Source organism: Branchiostoma belcheri, unplaced genomic scaffold (assembly GCF_001625305.1).
Source record: "Branchiostoma belcheri isolate BF01 breed outbred unplaced genomic scaffold, Haploidv18h27 scaffold32, whole genome shotgun sequence".
Taxonomy (NCBI): domain Eukaryota; kingdom Metazoa; phylum Chordata; class Leptocardii; order Amphioxiformes; family Branchiostomatidae; genus Branchiostoma; species Branchiostoma belcheri.
In genome coordinates, this window is record NW_017803932.1 from 1245181 (window position 1) to 1269073 (window position 23893).

The window sequence follows — 23893 nt, forward strand, 5'->3', positions numbered from 1 at the left end:
GTTCAATTGCTTTATAATCTATTGATTTTACATTCATATAAAAACATATCTACATTTATATTTTAGGTATATATGGGACATTAATATATTCATATTGATTTGCTAAACAATTAAAATATTTGGGCATTTTAGTGTACGCCTTATTTTGACACACCCCTATTTTCTCTATAATACTGTAATCCAAAATGGCGGCGCCCTTGAGGTGTGCAGTACGAGCTATTTCATTGTATAAAGGTACGTTTTTTTGGTCATAAGTGGTCATTTCCTTACCCTAGTACCAGAGGTTTCCTATTACACTTTCCTTAGATTGTAGTAATGCTTTGAAATTGCAGTCAACTTTCTAATGCATCGAGGAAAGGCCCAAAATGTCGGCTCGTACGCAAGTGTCATGGAGGGGGAGGGGGGCGTTTCGGGTCAATCCAAAGCAACCCGTGTTTATGAACGTGAATAATCGCCATGCTCATGATATTAACATGTTTGATTATCAACACATCATTGCCTTTAAATTTTAGTAAAGCTGAGACTTTCTGCACCATTGTAATTATGAAAAGAGAATCATAAATCGTAGTATTATAGAATATTGAATGTATCATTATATTGCATTTATTAGAATATTATTGTATGTAACGTTAGATGCAGTGTGCTTGTTTGCTAGTATACATATTTAATCTTTCCTTTTAGAAGGACTGTATAAAAAACTATCATACAGTGTATTCACATGAAACATATATATTATACTACTATCATGCACATTTGTACTCGATGTAGTATAGAAAGACTACTGGTATATATGCACATGCTTGCATTGTTACTACAAGATATTGAATTCATGTATACAATGTACCATGTTGTTTCCAGATGTATCTATAGTGAGGAGTGTGTCAGTCGTTCCTTCTGTAGCAGGGAAGGTGCTGATGACATCACAGCTCAACCAACCAACCAGCAGCCAGCCCTGCAGACATGTCAGCTTCATCAATAAGTGTAGGTGTTATATTCATGTATAACCAGGTTCATCATTGATGAGAAAGAATTAAAAGACTTTTGGAAACAAATTTGTCCTCTATTACTCAGATGATTTTTTTTCTTACAGAATATGAAGTTGGAAGACTTCTTACAACATGTATTTCAATATAAAAAGAAAACAAGAGACCATTTCAGTTTCCATGATTGATCATTGTTGATATTAGTTGATTATAATTCAGATATCAATTTTTGGAAACTACACACTGTCATACATGTTTGTTTAGCTGTATGCTTGTTACCGTAACTCACTTAACTTCACTGTCCCACACAGTAACCGCTGACCAGCTGTGGAAAGGTGTTTTAGCTGAAGGGTCGGGAGCTCTGAGACGAGCTCGAGGCAAAAGAACCAAGAAGAGGACCAAGAGAGATCTCAACATAGGCCAGATCATTGGTGAAGGTAGGGACAATTTCTGACAATCAACATGTATTTGTATGAGTGTCACTAACATTTGCATGCAACTGTTTGGGTTGCAGTCCTTTGCAAGTGTTGGTGGAGAGCTACACCTTGAGAGTGTTAAAGAACTCACCAGACTTATCTACAAGAGCAGGTGTACATGTACGCATGTGCCTGAGTGGATCTGACCAATCTTTTTTTTCAATGCAACTTGATCAGAATTCACAGTGTGTTACACAATAAGGCTGTTTACTGGTCAGGAAATACAAACAAACAAAAAGAAGAAACATGTAAAAATGCACATTAAAAGAATGTAACAGTTACAATATTGAAGTTTTTCTGAGGATTGTTACGTATTGTTTTGTAGGAAAAGACGCGTACGTGTGGCCTGGTCTGAACGCTCCCGTCATGACGGCCGGAGTGGTCCATGGAATCCAGAAGAAGGACAACGACCCTGAGCGGGAGAGGAAACTGATCGAGGAGAGAGATGCCTGGTACAAGATGAAGTCCAAACGGCTGAAGAGAGAGCGAGGCTGGACCGGGGGAACGTTAGGAGGCACCAGCCTGGGCTCACCTGATCCCATAGGGAAAAGTAAGAAATTAAGATTCTTGAAATGGACTGATATGAGTAGTTACGCTGTGTTTTATTACGCTGTTTTTAAAATCAAATTTATTGTTTTGCTTTGAGTTTTTGGTTTGTAGGGACTTATTCTGTACAATGTACAATGTATGTCTTGCTACGTGTTCTGTAATTTTTTTTTTCATTCACAGGAACATTTGAAGACTTTGAAGCAAGAGTATTAGAGGTTAGTATTGTTGCAATCCAAAGATCCAAGCTCCTAAGACCCAATATTCCAAGGCTAAGCTACAAAAATGTATGTTTTAGACCTGTATTAGACCTGAAACTATATGGAATATTGATAAAATGGAGGCTATAAAAAAAGTATAATAAATGGCCAGACAAAAGCACAAACAAGCAAAAACAATGATTGTTTCTTTCACAAGATGTATCTCGCTGATGCACAAGTAAAGTCCTCATGAGTTAATGTGTTTCTATACCGTACAGGTGCGTAATGTGTTCAACATGACGGCTAACATGGGCAGGAAGAGGTCAGTACGAGCCCTGGTGGTGGTGGGCAACAGGAAGGGAGCTGCAGGTGAGATGGACTTAGGGACTGTACGATATTTACCGGGGAGGGGGGGCCAGTCGTCCGGGGGTAGCGTAAAAAAAATTTTCCTAGGCCCTCCCCCCAGGTCAAAAAAATTTTTCCTAGGCCCTCCCCCCGCCTCAAAAAATTTTTCCTAGGCCCTCCCCCAGGCGTGAATCATAGAGAGTGAAATTTCGAATGGGGGAGGACGAGATTTTGATTGAAAATTTTTCCCGCATGAAGCGCCGAAAGCGCGAGCCATCGCGCCGCAGGCGCCACTAGAGCCCTTTTGGCGGGGGGGGGGGGCCGTAGGAAAATTTGAATTTCAACCCATGTTTTGCATGTTGAGGGGCAAATTTGGCAGGACAAATTTCGCTGGTACATCGAGCTAGTTAAGTCAGTAATGTTACGGTCAGTCAGTGTAAATCGAAATAAATCTAGCCTACCTTTCATCCACGAACGTCTTCCGCGTCAATTTTACTACAAACAGGGAAACAATATTGCCAGGTTACGTGCTGTTTTCAATTAACTTTGGAGGGACATAGATATAAATGTTAAAATAGTCCTTGGTTTAAAAAAAATACCAAATTAATCCGTCGACATCCGACATCCACGTCGAGAAGTTTGAGCGAGTTGCGAGGCGGGACCAGCAGGACCTTTGCCGACGCACGCACACCACTGGGAAGGGTGCGTTGAACGGCGAAAATTAATTTTCAAAATCTTCCGACAAGCCATCCCTACATTTTTTATCGGTATCGTTTCGATAGCCGCGATTGACATGACTTTAATCCATGTAATTTGGCTGTGTAGTCCAGTTTCGCCGATTCTGGCGAAAATGCAAGATTTTGAAGAGGACTGTGGGAGATTTGGGCGAATACATTATGATAATAGGGATGGATATTATTGGAACGTAAAATTGCCGATTCCAATGACCGGCAAATCGCTACGATATGTATGGGACAGACGTTAATCATGTTTTGAAAGTGTATAAAAACGTTGTAGAGTTAAAGGGATCTTGGAAAAATTTTTTACCTATATAAAATATTTTTTCCTAGGCCCTCCCCCCGGCTCAAAATTTTTTTCCTAGGCCCTCCCCCCTCAGACGACTGGCCCTCCCCCCCCGGTAAATATCGTACGGTCCCTTAGTAATATTGGTCATGTTGGAGGGTTGGATAGGCATATTTGGTAAATAGCAGCATTCAAACACTACTTCCACTCATTTGCAAACATAATGTGATTTGTTATAATACTACTGTGTTATGATTCTAAGTTAGAGTGAAATCAGTCCAGGCCAGATGCTAGTCATGAGGCTGCTGCTGGTAATAATAACTTCTACATCCAAGTAATCTGACATGGGAACATAAATGTTCATCTTATGTTTACATTGTTGTTGTTTCTCTGTGTCTGACAGGGTTTGCTGTTGGAAAAGCTCAAGATGCAAGAACAGCCCTGAAAAAGGTAAGAGGGCGATGACAAGCTGATGAAAATAAGATATCACAAAGAGTTATTTTTGTAAGACATGTGGATATAGCAGGAAAGGCTGTAATTTTAAAGAGTTTAAGTGTACAACATGGCCACGGACCAACCATACGACTTCTAACAAGTTTGTTATCTTATCACAACTTCTTTACTAGGCAAAGAACAAGGCAGTGAATGTGCTGTACTACATTGAGAGGTACAACAACCATACAAGTAAGTTTTCATTCCCAGTTTGTCTCGTGCAACACAAGCTGTGTACACACAGGCAAGTAGAACATGTGGGGAGATTTAATTACCTTTGGTTTAAGCTTGTTAAACAGATGCCTCCTGTAGAGAGCAAAATCATAGTTTCAGTGGTATAGACTCGTAGCAACTTAGTAAAGTTATGCATACACATGCTTTGATCTAGAAGGAGTTGCAATGATGTCCATATTTTCTATATAGTGTCACAGTTCTTATTACACCATCCTCTACTTTCCAGTTTACCATGACATTGACGTGACCTTCCAGAACACCAGAATCAAAATGAGGAAGCAAAACAGAGGTGGGTTTTATTCTTGTCATTCTTGTGATTGTAGGTGGAAACATCAAAACGAAAATGTGGGAATTAAACCACTTTATTTGCTTCAGATGAAGAATGTCAGGAGTTTAGTATAAAAATGTATGTGTACTTGTCTTCCACCTGATGTCTTATCCTTAACTTCATGACCACAGTCTTGGCCAGTACAGGTTGCAGCTTAGTTCAGTTGTTGTGCATTACAAGGTTGTGTATGTCCTGCTGTTTTCCAGGCTATGGCCTGCAGTGTCACAGGATTCTACAGACATGTGGTCGGCTGATCGGACTAGAAGACATGTACGGTCGGGTCCTGGGCTCCAAAAACCCCCTCAGTATTGTCCACTGTTTCTTCAAGGGACTAACCAAAGAACAGGTACTGTTGTCATTCATGTACATGTAGGCAATTTGTATTGATGTCTTTTCTGCTGTATACTGCAACTGAAAACAAAGGGATATCCAAAGGTCTATCCAAACTTAGATTATGTTGCTAGAATTTGGATGAATGCAAAATGAATGTATTTATGATGGAGTATTCAATTCTAACACAAGAACTACTGAGGACATGGTATCCATTTTAGTGCAATTTCGGAAGAAGTATCAGCGATTAACCTTTCCCTTGCTACATCAGTTCAACTTGGGTTGTACAAATTGGCCCACAACTTCATGGATCTTTAGCCCACATTAACCCAATCTGTATCCCCAGGAAACTCACCAGCAGCTGGCTGACAGGAAGGGCCTGCACGTGGTGGAGTTCCGACAGGAGTGCGGGATGCGCCCCATCGTGGTGGCCTCGCCCAGCGACGGGAAGGTTCGCGAGGAACCTGAGTCTGACGACGACATCCCAGACATCAGTCTGGACGTCAAGGATGTGAAGAAGAAGGAAGGTCTCTACAAGAGCCCCTGGGAAGGCATCTACAGGAGGGAGTTCAGATTCTAAGATACCAGCAGATGGAATAGTAAATGATTCTACACCTTACCGCTCAGTACATGTAATGACAGCTAGATATATACGTTCATATTTAAAAGATCTATTTCATGTTTTTGTCCATTTCTTTGCTGTAGGTGTAGTTTCTAGCAATCTATGATGTTTAATTTGTGGTGTAAGATGTGATGTTTAATTTGGAGGTCACCACAAAAACTGCCAACTAGTTAAAAAGATTACACAATAGGCAAGAATGAATGACAATAACTTGATTTCTTGTTTTATTGCTAGATCAACAAATGTCTAGTTCACTACAGTCATTATAGCACCCATTCAGTGACAGTACCGGTAACATACAATTTACAAATCCCTCTTCTCTTGTGATACAAGGTACATGAAGCATTGTGTCTACAGTTACAGTATCCCACCAATATGCTGAAGCTTCTTCCAAGTCACTGGTCTCGAATTATTACCTGTCTTTTAATAATCTTTATTTAGAATTTAGAATTCACCTTAACAGAAGGTATTTCAAAAATTGCAGTTGCTTTGCAACATTTTGAGCACCAAGACCCTCTTTTTTCAATGTCATCTAGACATTATACTACAGGCTGTGTAACTACATTCTCTGCTAGCATGCCAATCCAGCACTTATACAGACATGCTCACAAAACAAGCCTTTAAAGACTAGAATCAGAAGGATTCATCTGACATTACAATTTGTGATTTTGGAACATTTGTATAGCTGTTTTTATTTATACCACATCTTTCAAGTATTGACAATAAAGTCATGGTATGAAATAGGCCATGTACATGTACATGAAGATCTCTTTCTTAATTTAAAAGCAAAGTCCACCATTCTAGTTGTTATACTTTACTACTTATACAATACGGCAAACAGAAAAAGAAAGTGTTGGATATCCCTGCCAGAGAGTAAAAGAAACATGACCATTCCCTGCAATACTGAAAGGGAAAAATATCGACACTATACACAGTATACCTTGTTAACACACAAAATTCATTCACAATTACTGAAATCTCAAGACATGCATCCTTTTAAGGCTGTCAAGTAATCATATGTCAACAAATATTTGGCATATCCTATCTCTCTGACCTAACTAGCATATGTCTGCTACGAGTGTAAGATGATTTTACTTTAATCACTTGAGTAATCTTTGTTTCTGAGAAAGACATTGATATAGTCACAACATTTCTGTCTTCTTGCTATTTCAGGATGTTATATTTTGTTTCTGCTGTATCTAACAGTTGACTCTTCTGTACTGTTGTAAAGAAAGGTTCTTATTTAGCAGCAGCTTCCTCATTGCCTCGACAGGGATCCTCGTACGGCGGAGGGATGACAAAGTCGGAAGGTTCCACACCCCAGATTTCCCTGGCGTACTGCTCTATCGTTCTGTCACTGGAGAACTTCCCAGAGGCCGCGATGTTCATCACGCTCTTCTTTGTCCACGCCATCGGATCCTGAAACACAAGGATTTTATCCTACAGTTATTTTTTTTTCAAATTTTCCTACTTTTACCTTTTTATCCTACTTTCCAATTTTCCTACTATTATTACCAGTATTCTTTATGAATGAATCACCTAGTTGTGCACTTTTATAAATGCTAATAGAAAAGAGTGAGTTAGGTAAGCTAGCACACAGACTTTAAAATGGAAGGTTCCACCCACCTTGTACAGTTCACTGACTTTATCTTGGCATTCGATGTAGGCCCCATAGTCAGCCAAGAGACAGAATCTGAAATTAGAAATAAGGGATCTGATTAGAATAGTGACATCAGAACAACTGGTAGAAAAGAACATCCCTTACTGTCAAGGTTATGGGGAGGGGGGGTAATTTCATATTTATCCTGTTTCTATTCAGATACACCCTTCATGTTATTGTGCCATGTACATGGTAGACAATACAATAACATTTTCCTGTACATGTCATCATCACTGCATACTAGCTACACTGAGATGGGTCGTCATTCTCCATTGTCTATTATCTGCTGTTTTTAACATACATGCTGTTTGACCAAACAAATATCTTTAAAAAGTCACATCAATTTTTAGTTTATTTTGCCACATCTGAAAAAGAAAGGCCCTGTGCAACAATTCTTCAAACGTCTGTGTAATTCTGGTTGTAAAATGATTGTGATGTAAGAAATGACAGGAGACTAACCGGTCATGGTTCAGCAGGGCGTCCACGACATCATGGAAGAGATCTGGTTTCTCTGGAGAGAAGAATCCTCCCCGGATCAGGTCCAGGGCTTGCCTCAGTTCTTCATTCTTCTCATAGTACTCACGGGGCTTGTAGCTGTACGATTAGTACAAAATACCAGAAATTAGTTGTGTTTGTAGCCTAAAAATTTTGTGGCACAATGAAAATATAGATTTCGCAGTTACTGTATCTTTTGAGTTCCCAGTTGAAACGAACAGTCATTGTTACACAATGGGAGACAACTTACATGTATGTTCAATGTGAGAACGAAAAGCATGAATTTAAAAAGTAAAATGCAAAAATTTCAAAATTCACAGTTATATATGTCACCATCAAACCAAAAGTAAATGCATGACCTTTTGTAATATGTTGTAGGAAGTCTTACGCATCTGGGTTAGAAACTTAAGGTCTTGTTAGTGTTAGTTTTAGTTAGTAGATTGTACCCACCCCTTCTTGACCAGTTCGTCCACCTCATCAACTGTCATACCAAAGATGAAGATGTTGTCGTTCCCCATCTCTTCTGCCATCTCAACATTGGCTCCGTCCAACGTGCCGATAGTCAGAGCACCATTCAGCTGAAGGAGGAGGGAAACGGAGGTTTGTGTGGTGTTTTAACTTTGCAGTTCATACAATTCACTGTGGTGCAGTAATAATATGATGGAAATGCATGGTCCTTATTCAAACAACCATCCACAGTAGTCATTACAGAAATAACATGGCGTCATTCATTGCATCATGAGAGGGAGCCACAAAATTAAAACCACCGCAAACATTTTGAAATCTACAGTACTATTATCACACAGACAGAAAAACCAACTTGCAGGAGAATCATATTTATATAAAAGTTTTTCATTACCATAAACTTCATGTTCCCAGTTCCAGAGGCCTCAGTCCCTGCAGTGGAGATCTGAAGCACAAGGAGACAAATATAAGCAAAAAACATGTTGAGGATTATATTCACTTAAGTTTGACGAAACCCCATGAGTTCACAAAATTTGATTCATATGGCAATGCACTATGATCGCTGACCACTTAGATTGTACACAATGGGGACACGTTGCCATACATTTTATGTCAAAGTAATAACAGTTATAGTGGCTGTGACGTAGTCTGTACCTGCTCTGACAGATCAGCTGCAGGGATGACCTTCTCGGCCAGAGACACCCTGTAGTTCTCCAGGAACACCACCTTCAGCCGGTTCCCCACGATGGGGTCGTTGTTGACCACGCGGCCGACGTTGTTGTACAGTTTGATGAGCTGTTTGGCCATGTGGTACCCTGGTGCTGCCTTTCCACCAATCATCACTACACGTGGAGTGAAGTCCATGTTGGGGTTTCTCTTCATGCCTAAATAAGACAGAAATAAGGTAAAAACCAATGGACTATTTGAAATTCTTGATGTATATTTATATAATAATAAACCTTTGCATACCTAATTCAGTGTATACTGCAGTGTATTTCTATAGCCATTGGCTCAGATAGCTGTGTAAGCACTACAGCATGGGACTGGTTCAGTGGTGTGTGTTTAATTCCTGTACTCTTTATCATAAGTTATGCAGAGAAAGCAGTAGTCTTTGATGTGACCATGGAGATGACAGGACCCAGCTGGAGTTTGAACCCTCTCAAATGTGAACACTCTACCCACAAGCTATAGGTTGTTGTACCTACTGTCTTTTTCTTCACAACACTTTGGTATAGAAGTTTTCCATTATTGATTCACTGTTTCATCCCAGTACAAAACTCTAGATAATGCAAATGTATGGTACTATTTGAGCTGAAGTTGTCCAGTAAAGTGACGTACGATTGTACATAGTAACGATATGGAGGATGTTGAGCAGCTGTCGCTTGTACTCGTGGATTCTCTTCACCTGCACGTCAAACATGGCGGACGGGTCGATCCGCATGCCTGTGGTGGACTCCAGATACTGGGCAAACTTCATCTTGTTCTCCTGTAGTGCAACATGGGAAATGGAAGATTATGTACTGACAGTATTTTGAACCAGCTCTCAGTGATCACATTGACAATCATACTGACAACATAAAATGTTCAATACGTTTTGTACATAGTACAGGCTTCAAAGAGCATTCACTAGATCAAGACAGAGATACAGATTTTATATATATGAATACACAATTCAAACTAAAAACCAGCTTAAAGATTACCTTAAGTGACATTTAAGTCTTTTCATTAGCTCAGCACCTACTGTTTCACAGGCAAGCACACATCTATACAGCATGGTTATCACAAAATGTTGTGTTGTTCCTGACCTGTTTGACCTTGGCCACAGCCAGGAGGAACTTCTGGTCATTCGCATACTTCTCCAGACCCCTCAGTTCATCCAGCTTGGTCACCCACGTCTCCCCAAGTTTCTACACACAGGAAGGTACAACTGTCAGTTAGCACATTTCCAGCATGCAGCAGCAAGTACAGTGTTATACATACAATACTGCTTTGTCCTTACTGACAATGGTTGTAGTCCTATTAATGGGATGTACATTTGTAAAGCCTGTGTTCCAGTGTTTGAGAAGACCCACACCTAAATAATGATTGGTAAGAATATACACCCCAGTGAGTGGATTATTCAAAACTTTGATGTACCAAAAATTGTAAAGAGTGCATTTGAGGAACATCAATGCTGTGTCTGCTGCATTCTTGGTGTTCCTATTTGCAGTTCCGTGAATCATAGCTCAAGCATTTTGGATATTTTAAAAATACCTTTTGACCCTCATAATCAACTTACTTATAAAGGAAGAGAATACCAGAAAAATACTCAAATAAAAATTGCTTGAGCTACGATCAATTGAAATTAAAATGAAGGACACCAACATGTCATTGATAAGGAAAGAGAGTGAAAAGAAAGACCCACCTCAGCGATGAGATCAGCCAGGTTGGGGTTACACAGCAGCAGCCAGCGGCGGGGGGTGATGCCGTTTGTCTTGTTCTGGAACTTGTGAGGGTCCATCTCAAAAAAGTCCTTAAACCTGGGGAATAGGCAACATAAGGAAAGATACTTTTGACCATTGCAAATGGAGCTTTTTCTCAATTAACCACTGTTGTTTGTGTGATATTACACAGACACTAGTCTTGTAATCGAAAAAGAGTAATGAAAGAACTGTAGAAAAAAATAAGTTGAAGAGTCTCTAAGTTGTAATGCCATGGAAACACATGCCAAAATTTGAAGACCTACAGTATGAAGACTTTTCAGTACAGTAAGATTAACTTACAATCCCTTCTGCAGCAGGCTGGAGTGGATAGCTGCCACCCCGTTGACGGCGTGAGAACCCACGATACACAGGTGTGCCATGTTGATGTTCTTCACATGGCCTTCCTCTATTATAGACATCCTCCTCATGCGATCAAAGTCACCTGGCCATAGACTGGCAACTCTCTAGGAGAGACAGAACGATAATAAAAAATTGAAACATCGATGTGTTTAAATTTCAGAGGAAAGCCAACCTACATGTGTAAATCAAAATGGAGAAAAAATGCCACGTTCAAACTTATGGTAAGGTCTAGAACCAATCAAGAGAAAAACTGATCTTTCCTGTGCTGCAGTTTTGTCATAAGTTGATAGGTGGCACTTCAGTACCACAAGCAACACAAGGTTCCTGTACCTCCATGTGCTTGGCGTTGATGTCGTAGATGATCTGGAGATGGCGGGGCAGCAGGTATTCGAACATGTGGATGGGCCAGCGCTCCAGTGCCTCGGGCAGCAGCGTGTGGTTGGTGTACGCACAGGCCCTCTGGGTGATCTCAAACGCCTGGCATCAGGGAACAAGGTAAGTAACAACAAATGTTGTTATTATGGTGTTATACTAAACCTACATGGTGTTCTCATGTGGTCATGATGTCATACATGTAGCTGCCAGATTTGTTGGAGTTAGACCTATAAATTTGCATGACATGATCTACAATTCAAATTCACCTGACAACTAACAGGTATAACCATCCAGAATCCAACCAGGTTGCTTTTCTTCTAGCTCTTGCAAAGATTCGAACTTATTCTTGCAACAATAGGGGCAGCTTTTCACCAACTTATGAACTTAAGAAATTGGAGTCAAACTCAGTACATACTGGCTACTTAACAAATCATAAGAAAAGTAAAATTCACCTTGTCCCACGGCATCTCTTCTATATCCACCAGGATTCTCATCAGTTCAGGGATGGCCAGGGCAGGGTGGGTGTCATTCAGCTGGATGGCAACCTGTCAGGGTAGACGTAATTAGTCAACACAGCCAATCAGAGCACATGGATACATGAGAGTGTACGTCATTACTGATTAGTCAATACAACCAATGGGAGCACAAGGAATCGTAACATCATTAGTGAACACAGAGAAACTGAGAACATGTATACCAAAATAACATGTACATCCAATGATTGTCAAAACCTAATTTAATCATTAAGATTTTGCATAATATGATCAATGAAGTTATTTTCTAAAGCAGGAATGAAAAAGCAGAACTGCTGGTCAGATTAAGGCTTTGAAAAGTTGTGTACACAATGAAAAAGCAAAAATAAAAAAATTACCTGAAATATGCAAACTTCTCTGTGAGAATGTTACATGTAGTAAAAAAGATTCTGTCCAATGATTGCATGCTGAGGATAGGAAATGTCTGAAGGACTGTTGGTACAATCCAGCTTGTGCATGTATGTGTCCTTGATTGTGAGCATGTGGTGCTTGGCAAGGGTCAGTATGACAATCAATGGACAACAACAAATGGTAGCTGATGATATTGAAAGTCATATTAAAACTCAAAATGACATACCCTGAATTTTGCAAAGCAAGCAAACAAACACATATGGATAAATAAGCTCCATATAAGAACATCTTTGCTGATGGGAACAATGTCAGCAGTTGAAATAACTTAAAAGGTTTGCAGGAACCAAAGAATGCACGGTTCACAGGTAGAAAGGCTAACCTTCTCATGAAGCTGTTCAAGGGGACTACAGATACCCTCCTCCTACAGGTGAGATGTACAGGAGACTACCATGGTTACTCCACACAGACACATGCAGTGAAGAAGCATGGAGATAGGGGGCGCATCATGACAAGTTAGAGGTTAGCTCGGAAACTAGCACACATCTTGGGGAGGAAAAAAAACTGAAGGACAGTGAGTGAAGTTAGGAAGGGTTTGAGATATAAGTGCAAGGAACATTGACGTTTCCGGTGTTTGTGATAGTCTGTAAACATACTGGGTATAATACATCACGAATGAAGTACAAGAAATACAGTAGTTGTATTTTGAAAAATGGTAATAATAAATTGGCATGACATATATAGGTATAGTCAGTGTATTCCCAACAGTAGAAGACACTGTTATTTCCTTCTCCTTTTTTCTTTCCACAGTATTTTGAAGTTTAGAGTTGAGCCTTTGCATTTGTGTAATCTAAAATGTTCCAGAAATGAAGACACCACAGAAAGCAGCATACTTCTGGTTGGAGGGAGGACACACATGTGACGGCCTTGACCTACCTTCTCCGGGAAAGCCTCAAAGTTAGTCCTGACGGGATCCCGGCAGCCAAACTTGGAGGACTTGTAGCGCCGGATGATGTCCTGTAGAGTGGCAGCCACCATGAAGTACTCCTGCTTCAGACGCAGCTCTTTCCCTTCAAACATCTGGACACAAATACAAACTGATCATGAGCACCCCCTAGCAGTTATCATGAGAACTGCACAACAGGTCACATGCTAGTCCAGAAAAAGGACAAAACACACAAGTCATAAAAAACATGATTGTATCTCTTACACTACAAGTACACTACAGTTTCAATTCTGTATTTTCCACATAACACGGAGACAAGCAGATAATCTATACCATAGGAATGAATAGGAGCAGTTTTTTTAAACATTTGAAGGAAAAAGTTACAGACTCACGTTGTCATTGGGGTACAGTACACGGGAGATGTTCTCAGCCAGGTTCCTGTCACACACAGCCTGGATGTACTCACCATCGTTAACTGTCAAGTAGGAGTACAATGCAACATGGTTAACTTTTTGCAATGATCTCCTTATGATGTTTGTCATCTTGAAAAAAGCTCATACTTAAAAAGACTACACACAAAAAAAGCATGGAAATCTGTGTAATAATATGTACAGCTGAGCAAAGTTGAGAACATAAACTCTGAGTTAAGTTTTAAGTAATATTGCCTTCAACATAAAATTTCTATAAACAGTCTGGTATCCAGCCTTGTGCAGCTGTGACAGTTGCAGAACAAATCTGCAGGAGGCTGGATACCAGGCTATTTCTACGGATGAAGACTTACAGAACTTGAGGTCAAAGTTCTTGGGCGCCTTTGCGGACCACAGCCTCATGGTGTTGACAGTGTTGTTACCATACCCAGGGATGGGACTGTCATACGGCATGGCATACACCATCTGGGGATGGCACGGGGGGAGAAAAAAATCATAAACATACACATCAAAATACTCATCAAATGTATTTGGCATCTTAAACACTACAAATGTGTATTCAAAATGGACTATACCATACCGGGACATTTCATTACATTACATTATGATAAAATCGTCTTATAGTTACAGTCAGAACAAAAGGGCAAGGTCTAGCATTGTATAACAAATAGACAGAGGGAAGGAGGCAGAGAAAGAAAGAAACTGGAGTTAAAGAGCACTGTGGACAGAAGAAAAAGAATAAAAGATAGAAAGACATAAATGATATGGCAGCAACAGTTTCTAATGTATTTTGATATCAAAGCTCTGTAACAATGAATAAACATAAAGGTGTGTAAAAGGGCACTGTAAAACAAATTGAGGAAAGACTGTGGATAGAAAGAAAAATGAGATAGATTAGCAACTGAATCAGATGTTCAACTTTAAACTTGACGCTCTGCAAGGCAAGAAATGAACATACACATCAGGAATATGCAAAGGGACTGTACAGTGGATTCTGCAAGATTATAAAGGAAGATGTGACAGCAAACTTGTCTTTTTTCACATTACAAAAACAGGTTGAACTTTATCTTGTGACCCGTACCAGTGCTTCAATGGTGGTGTCACAGGTTTTACTGTGGAAATGTGTTCACAGACCCTTGTAAAAGTACCATACCAAATAAAGAACTGCATTACTTGGGGAGGAAGAAAGAAGAAGTAACATGACAGGTATCCTGACTACGACCACCGACCTGCGTGTTGACCCATTTGTGTTTCTTGTTGCCGTCAGTTTCCACCTTGCCAAAGAAATGAATGGGGATCATGTACTCCGGCCGCGCCTTCTCCCAGGGGTTCCCGTGCCGCAGCCAATCATCCGGCTCCTCCAGCTGTTATGTTAACAACATGCAACATACCGCAGTTATGGTAACGGTTATAGTTCCAGGTTAATGTACAGGCTTACGTCTAACTCACCTGACAGTTGACCCACTTGTACTTGTCTCCTTCCCTCTCCAGGTGTCCGTAGAACTTGATGGGAATCATGAACTCTGGGCGGGATTTCTCCCACGGGTTCCCGTACTGCAGCCAGTCGTCAGGCCATTCTGTCTGATGGTCGGGGAGGGAGAGTGTGTTGTGCAGGTTTGGGGTTCAGTCACCCCACAATGTTTAGCTGATGTTATGTCAGTTGTAAGTGTAGCAGTGTATGTTATGAATCCAGATGTATACATTAAACCTCCAGTAAGTGTAGCAGTCTACATTACATTCACCAGTCTATATCACATCTTCCGTATGTGCAGCAATCTTTATTACATCTCCAGTACTAGTAGGTGCAGTAGTTTACATTACATACTGAGCAAGTGCTGCATGGAGCCACATTGTAGTTGTGTTCTGCATGTTCTGAATTCACACTTCTTTCTATGGGTATGCAAAGATGTTAGTACATCAGTGTATCTTAAATCCCATAGGTTGGTGTCCTTTTCAGTTTTACACAAGCTCAGCTAATACTACAGAAAGGGGCTAGTCTACTGGAAACACTGTATGTGTGTCATGTTCACCTTCCACATATATATATATACTCTTTTCTATGTGTGCTGGGTACTAAGTAGAAAAGCAATATTTAGTATGACTTGGTTGGTGCATCAAAACAGCCACCTACAGCATGCAAACTCTACCACTCTACCCACTGAACAGGGTAAATTCCCAAACCTTAGATTTTATTTTCAAAATTGTCATCTTGGCAAACCCACTGTAACCTAGCTCCTAGAGGGTTCTAGCCTACTTGTTATGTTTTTCACGTTAGACATGCCAATTTTGCCTAATTAAGATGATGGATAGCCCATAATTTTTGTCTGCCATTAACAACCAGATTCCGGTGCTAATGATGGAATGACAATGACATTGTGGGAAAAACCCAGGTGTACTGTCATACACCATTAGCCAATTCCCTTCTCAATGTCAGAAGTAGGATAATGTAGGATATCTTTACATACTTATCTAGTATCACCAGGGTTTATTAGTAAGAGGTACCAATTTTTACAGCAAGACTTAGTAGCAAAACCAAGGAGCAGCTTGTAGAAGAGCTATAAGTCTTCAGTTTAGTTACCACATGGTAATATTAATTCATTTAGTCTATCCCTTCTTAAATGTTAACATAGTCATCATTCATTAGTAGAAAACAATGTACACACTATATCATATTCATAATATAATTGTCATGCCATTTGAAAGAACAAATACAGTATATTGAATGAGCATCTTTTCTGTCAAATTCATCATAAAAACTCACTCAAAGTTACTGGATTCCATTCATTCATTCAATGTTACAGGCATTATACAAATTAAACCAATCAGCTGTATCATCTACATATTGCATCTTAGTAATTGCCATCCACATGCTTGAAGTTCTGATAATACCTCATGACAAGGCATTTTTATCAACCATAGATAAACAGTAGGCATGTACCATGACTCAGTACTATACATGATATCCAGACATATAAACATGGGGAAAATTTATGGTAAAGCAAGCAACCATGAGAATAAAACTCTTTGGAACACTGCATACCCATACTACAGTATTATGCTAGACAGTCCTATAAAATAACAATGTTAAGATATTTCATATTGTTGTTATAAGAACTTGTGGTTACCTGCCAGCCATCTTGAATCTTCTGAGTGAAGATTCCGTAGTCGTATCGGATCCCGTAACCGTACGCAGCCAGTCCCAGGGTGGCCATGGAGTCCAGGAAACAAGCTAGAGTGGCATTTTAGGGTAGAATTATAGTATAATGTTAATAATATTTTATTATATGAACCTTGGAATTACCTGTAATATTCTTTAACTCTAGGTGCATGTAATTTTAGAAAAAGTATGACTTTGGAACTATGTGTAGCACGTACAATTTACAAACTTGTAACAACAGTTCCCTACTAAACTGGACCATTAACAAGTGGCATGAAATTGACAGTTCCATCATGATCCACTCCATTTCACCATGTTTTCATGTACAGTATGTGGTGTTGGCCATATACAGCCACAGCCTTAATGTCACTTCAAAGCTGGGCTGTGACAGGCGAACTTCTACCTCAACCCTTCTAAACACACTCAAATGGGTCCCAGTGGTTGAAATACATAAGAAAAGTAAAGCTACTCTGGTCTATAAAGCTATTAACAGTTTGACTCCTTCCTACATCACTGCAATGTTCACCCAGTTATCACACGTGCATACTCACAACACTCGCCTCAGGGCGCAAGGAGGTCTTCAGTTGCCAATGTCTAAGCTAGAATACAGAAGACGTGCCTTTTCTTCGTCTGGGGCGGTATTGTGGAACACACTACCACATCACCTAAAAGTAGCCAGGACCCTAGCAGCCTTCAAGCAATCTTATGTACTGGGCAATCATTGATATGCAAATTCCAAGCCTGATTTTAATCTTGATTTCTTTTTTGTCCTACCTTGGTTCTTTGTTATATGATGGTCAGGCTTCACTTTTGTTTCACTTATTTTGGTATTATGATTTCATGCGCAATGTATGCTACTTAAGTTACCTTGCTTTTGTATTATTTAGTAACTTTTGTAACTTTATAAGTTACTTTTGTTGATTATTTGTATTAGTTTGAGTTTGATGTTTTTGTTTGGGGTCTTCCCCAGGCCCAGGGCTCATTGAAAAGCGCCCCACGGGCGATATGTATCCCCCTGGTTAAATAAATAAAAATAAACAAACAAACAAACAAAGCTCTTTCTCCCTGGCTTCAGGCCAATCTTCTAGACCAGGGATAGTCTCAGCTCACATTAAATATCCATCAGCATACTTTCTCTGCACAGAGACACCCTCAACAAAAACATTCGAGGGTCCTTAACAATAACATTAAGGCTATGCAAAGTATGCAGGTTTTGACCTATGACCTACCTGCAAGTCTGCCCAGACCACCATTGCCCAGTCCTGCATCTTCCTCTATCTCCTGTAGTTCTTCTATATCCAGTCCAACCTGACAAATATAATGTACAGTCTGTATTATCTAGAGAAGCTATCATGATATGTGATATGGACTGTATAACAGTGTGCAAGGGTCCCAAGGGGATACAAAGTCAAAGTTATGTTTCTAATGGTATAATATTTCATATTAATGATTTTAGACACTGTCTAATATATTACCTTTCACAACAGCCACTGTTACAGTTGTGAGTTCTGTGACAAAAATCTAGGTCAAACATTCTGATGTTGAACACTGTTGCCCTTGTGTTTTTTTGCAAAAACTGTCATAAAATCATATTTGGCATATATATTCTCCTTACTAAGAGAGCAATGAAAATCTAGTTACGTCCACATCAAAGCAGCAAATTTGACAGCGATAAAAGGTTTAAGGTACAAGGGTCCTTAGAGACTTCCTCATGATCTTTCGATCACGCCATTTTATCTTGCTTCTGTGCATGCTGGGTTTGATGTACTACGTGATCCAATTACCCAAATGGATGCTTTAGCAGGCATGCAAGAAACATTAAAAAAAGGCAGTCTTTCGTAAACAGGAATCCATCTCCGAAATAGTTTGATGCAGTACTGCGTTGTAACAAATTACAAGCTGTGACTGTGTGTGTGAGATGGCAAATTGCCGGGATAAACGACATTCCCCAGCACTGGGCATCCCTCCAGTCAGCATAATTTGCTCTTGGCACACTATAGCCACCCATGTAACATTACACTACTTACTACCATGTAACATTACACAGTATATAAATATATACTTTTATACACTCGCAGTCTGGCTCAATTGATCGTGAACAGGTGGAGCTTCAGAATCTGTAGCAAGACTTTGTATCAGGATAAAACCAACTTTAAGTTTACATTTTTGATATCAATGATTTGCTGAGATTTCATAAGTCATAATTTAAGTCATAATTTAATGTATGTTACACCTATTCCTATACAACCATTTGCCAAGTAGAGCGAAGGTTATATGTGCATATTGTTACATTGTGCAGACTGAAAGGCCATTTAGGTTACAGTTTAAAATGGAGAACTGAAGCAGTACCTTTTTCCATGAATGTTCGACTCACTAAGACTGGAGAAGCACTGGGTACAACAGGCTGTGGGAATGTGGGAACATTCGTCCTTACCCTATTTTTCAAAGTGGGAAGTTCATGTTAAGTGCCTTTCCTAAGGGCACATAACACTGGGGCCTGTTGGGGGTTTGAACCCAGTGAGAGTGCCTGAGTGAACTCTAGACTCTGGACCCAACACCCCACACCAGAGTCAACTGGTAATGGTATAGTTCCGTGAATCATGAGGTGATAGTACTAGTCTCACCTGATACATAGCCTCGTCGCAGGCCCCCTGGATGCCCAGGTTGATCATGGTATTGCAGAGGGCTCGCCCCATGTAGTACTCCAGGGACAGGTAGTAGATACGCTGTATGTACAATAACCACAAAAATGTTTGTCAATTTATAGACAACACAGGGGGACAAACAAGACAGTCAGAGCATGGAGTTAATCTCTTTTCTAGCTCCATGCTCAGAGATAGCAGACTTCACCGCTTAATATCCATACTGCTTTGCAACCATTCCAGTCCCCAAAACATACTGTATTGGATATATTGGGAATTATAGAAACACACAGACACATACACACACAGACTGACTGACAATACAAAAAATATATATTTCATTCCCTTGGGGCAAAGTAACCCATCAAAAATAATCAATGTCTCTCTTAAGTTTTTTACCTAAAAGTAAAGTTAAACCCTTTTCAGGGTTCACACCACAGATACAGATCGCACTGTTGTTGTGAATTACCAGTAGTGTAAAGTAATACATGCACAACTTTTGTTTGTGGGTCAGTACATGTTCACTGAACCAACACGACCCAAGGCCATACGGTTTTTCATGTTCCCACCCCGTAGGTCATGTCAACAATCCCTGCCCATACAAACACTGCACCTTTGTACAGGAAAGATATACTGTTTAACATTACACAGATTGGGGCTCAAGGCACTCAGTGTTGCTCCCAAACCTTTCCGGTCATAAATTTTGTCTCACTATATAAGTGCTAAGGTTACCTCCTTGATCTTGTTATAAAGTTTGGGCATCGTAATTACTACACATTCAAAATGCTAGGGTTAACACAACTTTATGTAGTACATTTATGTCTTTCTTGCTAATTTACTATATTATCTTATAGTATAGCAGACTATGAAGCTTCTACTCATGATAAATAATGAATCATTATCTTAATGGTGTGTTATGCCGAAGGGCAGTTATACCAGCTATATTGATACAGATACAGAATCACCTTGTATACATGCAACAATCATCATATTTTGGGAGTGGGTTAGAGTGGAATTACTATATATGCATCTTTCTTTCTATTCGGGATGGTTTGCCCTAGAAGGCCTGGGGCAGTAGTGCATATATGACATATACACAGCCACGTAATATATGTACCAGACACTGCCACATGCATGGAGAATGTGGCAGATTCATCAGTGGACTCTTCCAAATTAACATTTCTAACCTTCACTACCTGAAGGTCAAATAAATTTAGATCCATGGGCAAGGAATGCCATGGCATGTCATCTGTTTTGCGAATTTCAATGAAAACTCAAGTTTGATTGAGACAAGGTTTGAAAGTACCACCTGTTAATGTTTTTTTTCATGATGGACACTGTAATGACTGATGTGTTAGACAGGAGTGCCCTAACACAAGGCTGCTGGCCTCTCATTGGGTGGTATAACAGGTTGACTACATGCGACCTATTTTATTATCAGACAGGCTGACTGACGTTTTTTTGCACACCTGTAGATTCAGACAAAAAGATGTAAGTCAAAGGACAAGACAATTGTTATTTCCTACCTCTCTTCCTCATCTTTTTATGTCCTTTTCACAGGAAATATTATTTCTGTTACTGGCAACATTTTGGACAGAGGGATCACCAGCCCAACATGTAACAGTGCATTGTCCGAATATGCTCTTGACTTGGCCCTCTGTTGGCCCTTACTCTCAATCAAAAAGTTTGATGTGATCTCAAACATGCTTGAGGTTTTCTCAAGTACAAAACTGAAGCTTTGATGCTTATATTTGCACATACTGCATATGATGTATAATGAAGGAAACTATATTTGGCACAAAGCCACCTTTTACAAATTTCATACAGTCCATGTTGGAGACAAGGACATTTATCCTGATTATTATGTCCATGGTGAGTGAAACAGGAGTTTGTAAAAACCTTATCTGAAGGTCAAACAGGACAGGCTACTAGTAATCACCTTCAACTGCACTTTGTCCCCAACAGACACTAAAGATTATCATAAATTCTTTATTGCAGCTGAGCTAAAGGTTATCTGAGGGGTGAGGACTATTGGGAATGACCATGTGTGTGCATGTACATTATGTACAGAACATCTTATGATTTTTAGACTTTTTTTGTGTAAAATTTGTACAAGATTCAACCAAGGGAAAGTGCACTTATTGAAGTTCTTCCCTTGTTGTTGCTCAAGAAAGTGATATGTGTGTGTTGGTATACTAGTAATGTACATGTACACCTGGCTATGTCATCAAAAAAAGACATCCAAAAGGTCTTTTTCACCCTCTTAATCACTAGCAAACTATTGAATTAGTTTTGTAAAATCAATACCATCAAAAGGTGAGCATTGTCTGTTAACTGATTAATCTATTGTTTTGGTAATAGCTGTCGTTTTCACCTCCATTCAGACATTTTGCAGGACGCGTCCAAAGCCTATTGACTTTTTGTAACCTAAATCCAAAAAGCCATACTTGTTTACATGGAAAGCATCAGCTGATATTGTTGTACCAGTGCCTTCTTTCCGGTGTTTCTGGAACACTGTCTGCTGATGTATATCATGATATTATCTCTAGTGCAGCAAATCACAATTCTTTGCAACATGCATACTTCAAAATGGTGCTGTACAAAACTACTCTATTATCAAAAGAGAACCTATTTCTAACGACATATTCACAAAAGAGTAAAATACAGCGTCTGTATATGATCTATTTTGAGTTTTGGCAGTCTTGTTCATTCTATACCTACCAGCCCTAAGACCAGTGTCTAAAAGTACAGAAGAATCACAGAGCCTATCTAACCAGAATTGTCAAAGGACAAGGGAAAATCCTAGTTCAATCTTGCCAAGATGTTAGTTTCAGCGTTAGCGTGAAACCAGAAACCCCAGGTCAAGCCAATGACCTTCGAAGCTTCCCTGTCCACCAAAAATAGCCTCTATATAATTTTTCATTTTCAACCTCCCTAAATCCTAACTTAGAGCGTGCAAAATACATGCATGTATCAATATCTAGACCTTAAGCATTTCAATGAGTAGGTTTTAAATGGTAATAGATAATAGATACTAGAGAGCTAGGATAATTTGGTGGGTAACGCCCCCAAACACCGGTGTTGACACCGGCAACCACCAGGCCATGTTCTCATGTTTCCTGGTTTAGCTGTAAATCACACAACTGTCGTGATATGTCGTAAATTCCGACAATTTCTACAATCCTGGCAGTTTTTAAGTCTACGTGGAAATATGGGAAGTTTTGATTATGTCATATAGGTGTGTAGCAATTCATAGATATACGCAAGGTTCTTATGAAAGCCACGTATATCAACACATCACAGCAGTCTGTACACAAAATTAAATAAACCATCAATTCAAAATCATGGATTATTATATAAGCTTTCATAGGTCTATTTAAAGCTTCAATATCATTCCATAGAGTTTATATGTCCATCTGTGTGGAAAACGGACCTGACGTGAGTTCTAATGAAAGTTTAGTGAAGACGAATAATTTGGGAAACAAGCGACATGCAAATTTTTATGTCGTCGACCTTGCTTCTGCGGAAGTCACCAGGAAACCCTTAAAATAGCAACAGGGTTGCAATGTTTCAAACTCAACCTCTCAGTTTACACTTCAATACACGAAAATCATAGCAGGGGGAAGAGATGTAGACTGGAAGTGAAATTGTTGTTCCTTGCAAAACGAGAGTAACAGTTTGTCATTGAAAACCCTTGAGGGTCACCCCTCCTCCCACGTCACGTTCCTGGCCTTTCCCGGCGGCGTGCCTGGCGACCGCGACACGTACGGCACAGACGACATGTTCGATCATTCCTCCCCACAACACACGGAGAATAATGCACACACTAAACTCACCTTGGGGTCCTTCTCGTAGTAATACTGCTGGGTTCGGATCCACCGACCCACAAGGTTATCCCGAACCGTGTGAGCCAAGGCGAAAAAGTAATCTCTGGGAGTCGCCACATTTCGATCCTTGACCAAGGTAAAATGAAGGTGACGGTTGAACGCCTTCTTGAAGTTGGTGACGTTCTCGACCTGGGCGATCCCTCGAACGCTGATCTGCTTGCGTTTCTCGTGATCTGACTGGAGAACAGAGGCCATGTTTGCCCGGTATGTCTAACGGGGTCCTCTCGCCTGTTCACCCGGCAAGATTCACCTGAGAGAGCACGGCCTCGCTTTCATACTCCAATGCTAGACTGTACCAAATAAAATAGGGGGCAGACTTTTATGACAAATTGGCCAAAGAGACATTGCAACGTCATAAAAATGTAACAATGAATTTCATATAACAATTGTTATAACTTGATAACGCTAGTAAATACAAGTTTCATTCCTTATTTTCCTATATTTAGGGTAAATAATCAAATCTTATCTCCCTACATTTTAGGATCATGGTATATCTCACTGAATTACTAGATACGGTCTAGCATTTAGACTATACTAAAAAAGAGGGGTAAATATC

General features: G+C 39.8%; 2 protein-coding genes across 5 annotated transcripts; one reads left to right on the top strand and one right to left on the bottom strand.

The window, feature by feature from the left end:
- Positions 1 to 179: 179 nt before the first annotated feature.
- On the top strand, positions 180 to 6337 carry LOC109474990 (28S ribosomal protein S5, mitochondrial-like). Its single transcript, XM_019775505.1, has 11 exons — positions 180 to 234; positions 859 to 981; positions 1295 to 1420; positions 1785 to 2009; positions 2189 to 2223; positions 2484 to 2574; positions 3977 to 4023; positions 4200 to 4257; positions 4526 to 4588; positions 4834 to 4973; positions 5304 to 6337. The coding sequence occupies exons 1-11, from the start codon at positions 186 to 188 to the stop codon at positions 5535 to 5537; spliced, it is 1191 nt and encodes a 396-aa protein (XP_019631064.1). The 5' UTR covers positions 180 to 185; the 3' UTR covers positions 5538 to 6337.
- LOC109474989 (glycogen phosphorylase, muscle form-like) lies at positions 5791 to 23627 on the bottom strand. Of its 4 annotated transcripts, none has more exons than XM_019775501.1 (21): positions 23287 to 23627; positions 19433 to 19534; positions 18038 to 18116; positions 16777 to 16880; positions 14881 to 15015; positions 14005 to 14116; positions 13616 to 13698; positions 13214 to 13357; positions 12660 to 12701; positions 11849 to 11941; positions 11352 to 11498; positions 10962 to 11125; positions 10604 to 10718; positions 10005 to 10106; positions 9538 to 9685; positions 8854 to 9083; positions 8594 to 8644; positions 8185 to 8312; positions 7699 to 7833; positions 7206 to 7272; positions 5791 to 6998 (listed from the first exon to the last, which is right to left on the bottom strand). In XM_019775501.1, exons 1-21 carry the CDS (start codon positions 23530 to 23532, stop codon positions 6819 to 6821), a joined length of 2607 nt encoding a protein of 868 aa, XP_019631060.1. In that variant the 5' UTR covers positions 23533 to 23627; the 3' UTR covers positions 5791 to 6818. The 4 variants fall into 4 exon arrangements, with proteins under 4 accessions (XP_019631060.1, XP_019631061.1, XP_019631063.1 ...); XM_019775502.1 differs by lacking the exon at positions 14881 to 15015 and adding an exon at positions 15101 to 15232; XM_019775504.1 differs by lacking the exons at positions 12660 to 12701; positions 14881 to 15015 and adding an exon at positions 15101 to 15232.
- Between the last annotated feature and the right edge of the window lie 266 nt (positions 23628 to 23893).

Bases quoted from the DNA above. Each gene is read 5' to 3' on its own strand.
- LOC109474990 (XM_019775505.1), top strand. From the start codon at position 186: ATGGCGGCGCCCTTGAGGTGTGCAGTACGAGCTATTTCATTGTATAAA. The intron at 982-1,294 runs GTAGGTGTTATA...TGTCCCACACAG, and splicing joins TGTCAGCTTCATCAATAAGT to TAACCGCTGACCAGCTGTGG. The intron at 4,589-4,833 runs GTGGGTTTTATT...GCTGTTTTCCAG, and splicing joins AATGAGGAAGCAAAACAGAG to GCTATGGCCTGCAGTGTCAC.
- LOC109474989 (XM_019775501.1), bottom strand. From the start codon at position 23,532: ATGGCCTCTGTTCTCCAGTCAGATCACGAGAAACGCAAGCAGATCAGC. The intron at 13,699-14,004 runs GTAAGTCTTCAT...CCTACTTGACAG, and splicing joins GAACTTTGACCTCAAGTTCT to TTAACGATGGTGAGTACATC. The intron at 9,686-10,004 runs GTCAGGAACAAC...GTTGCACTACAG, and splicing joins CTGTGGCCAAGGTCAAACAG to GAGAACAAGATGAAGTTTGC.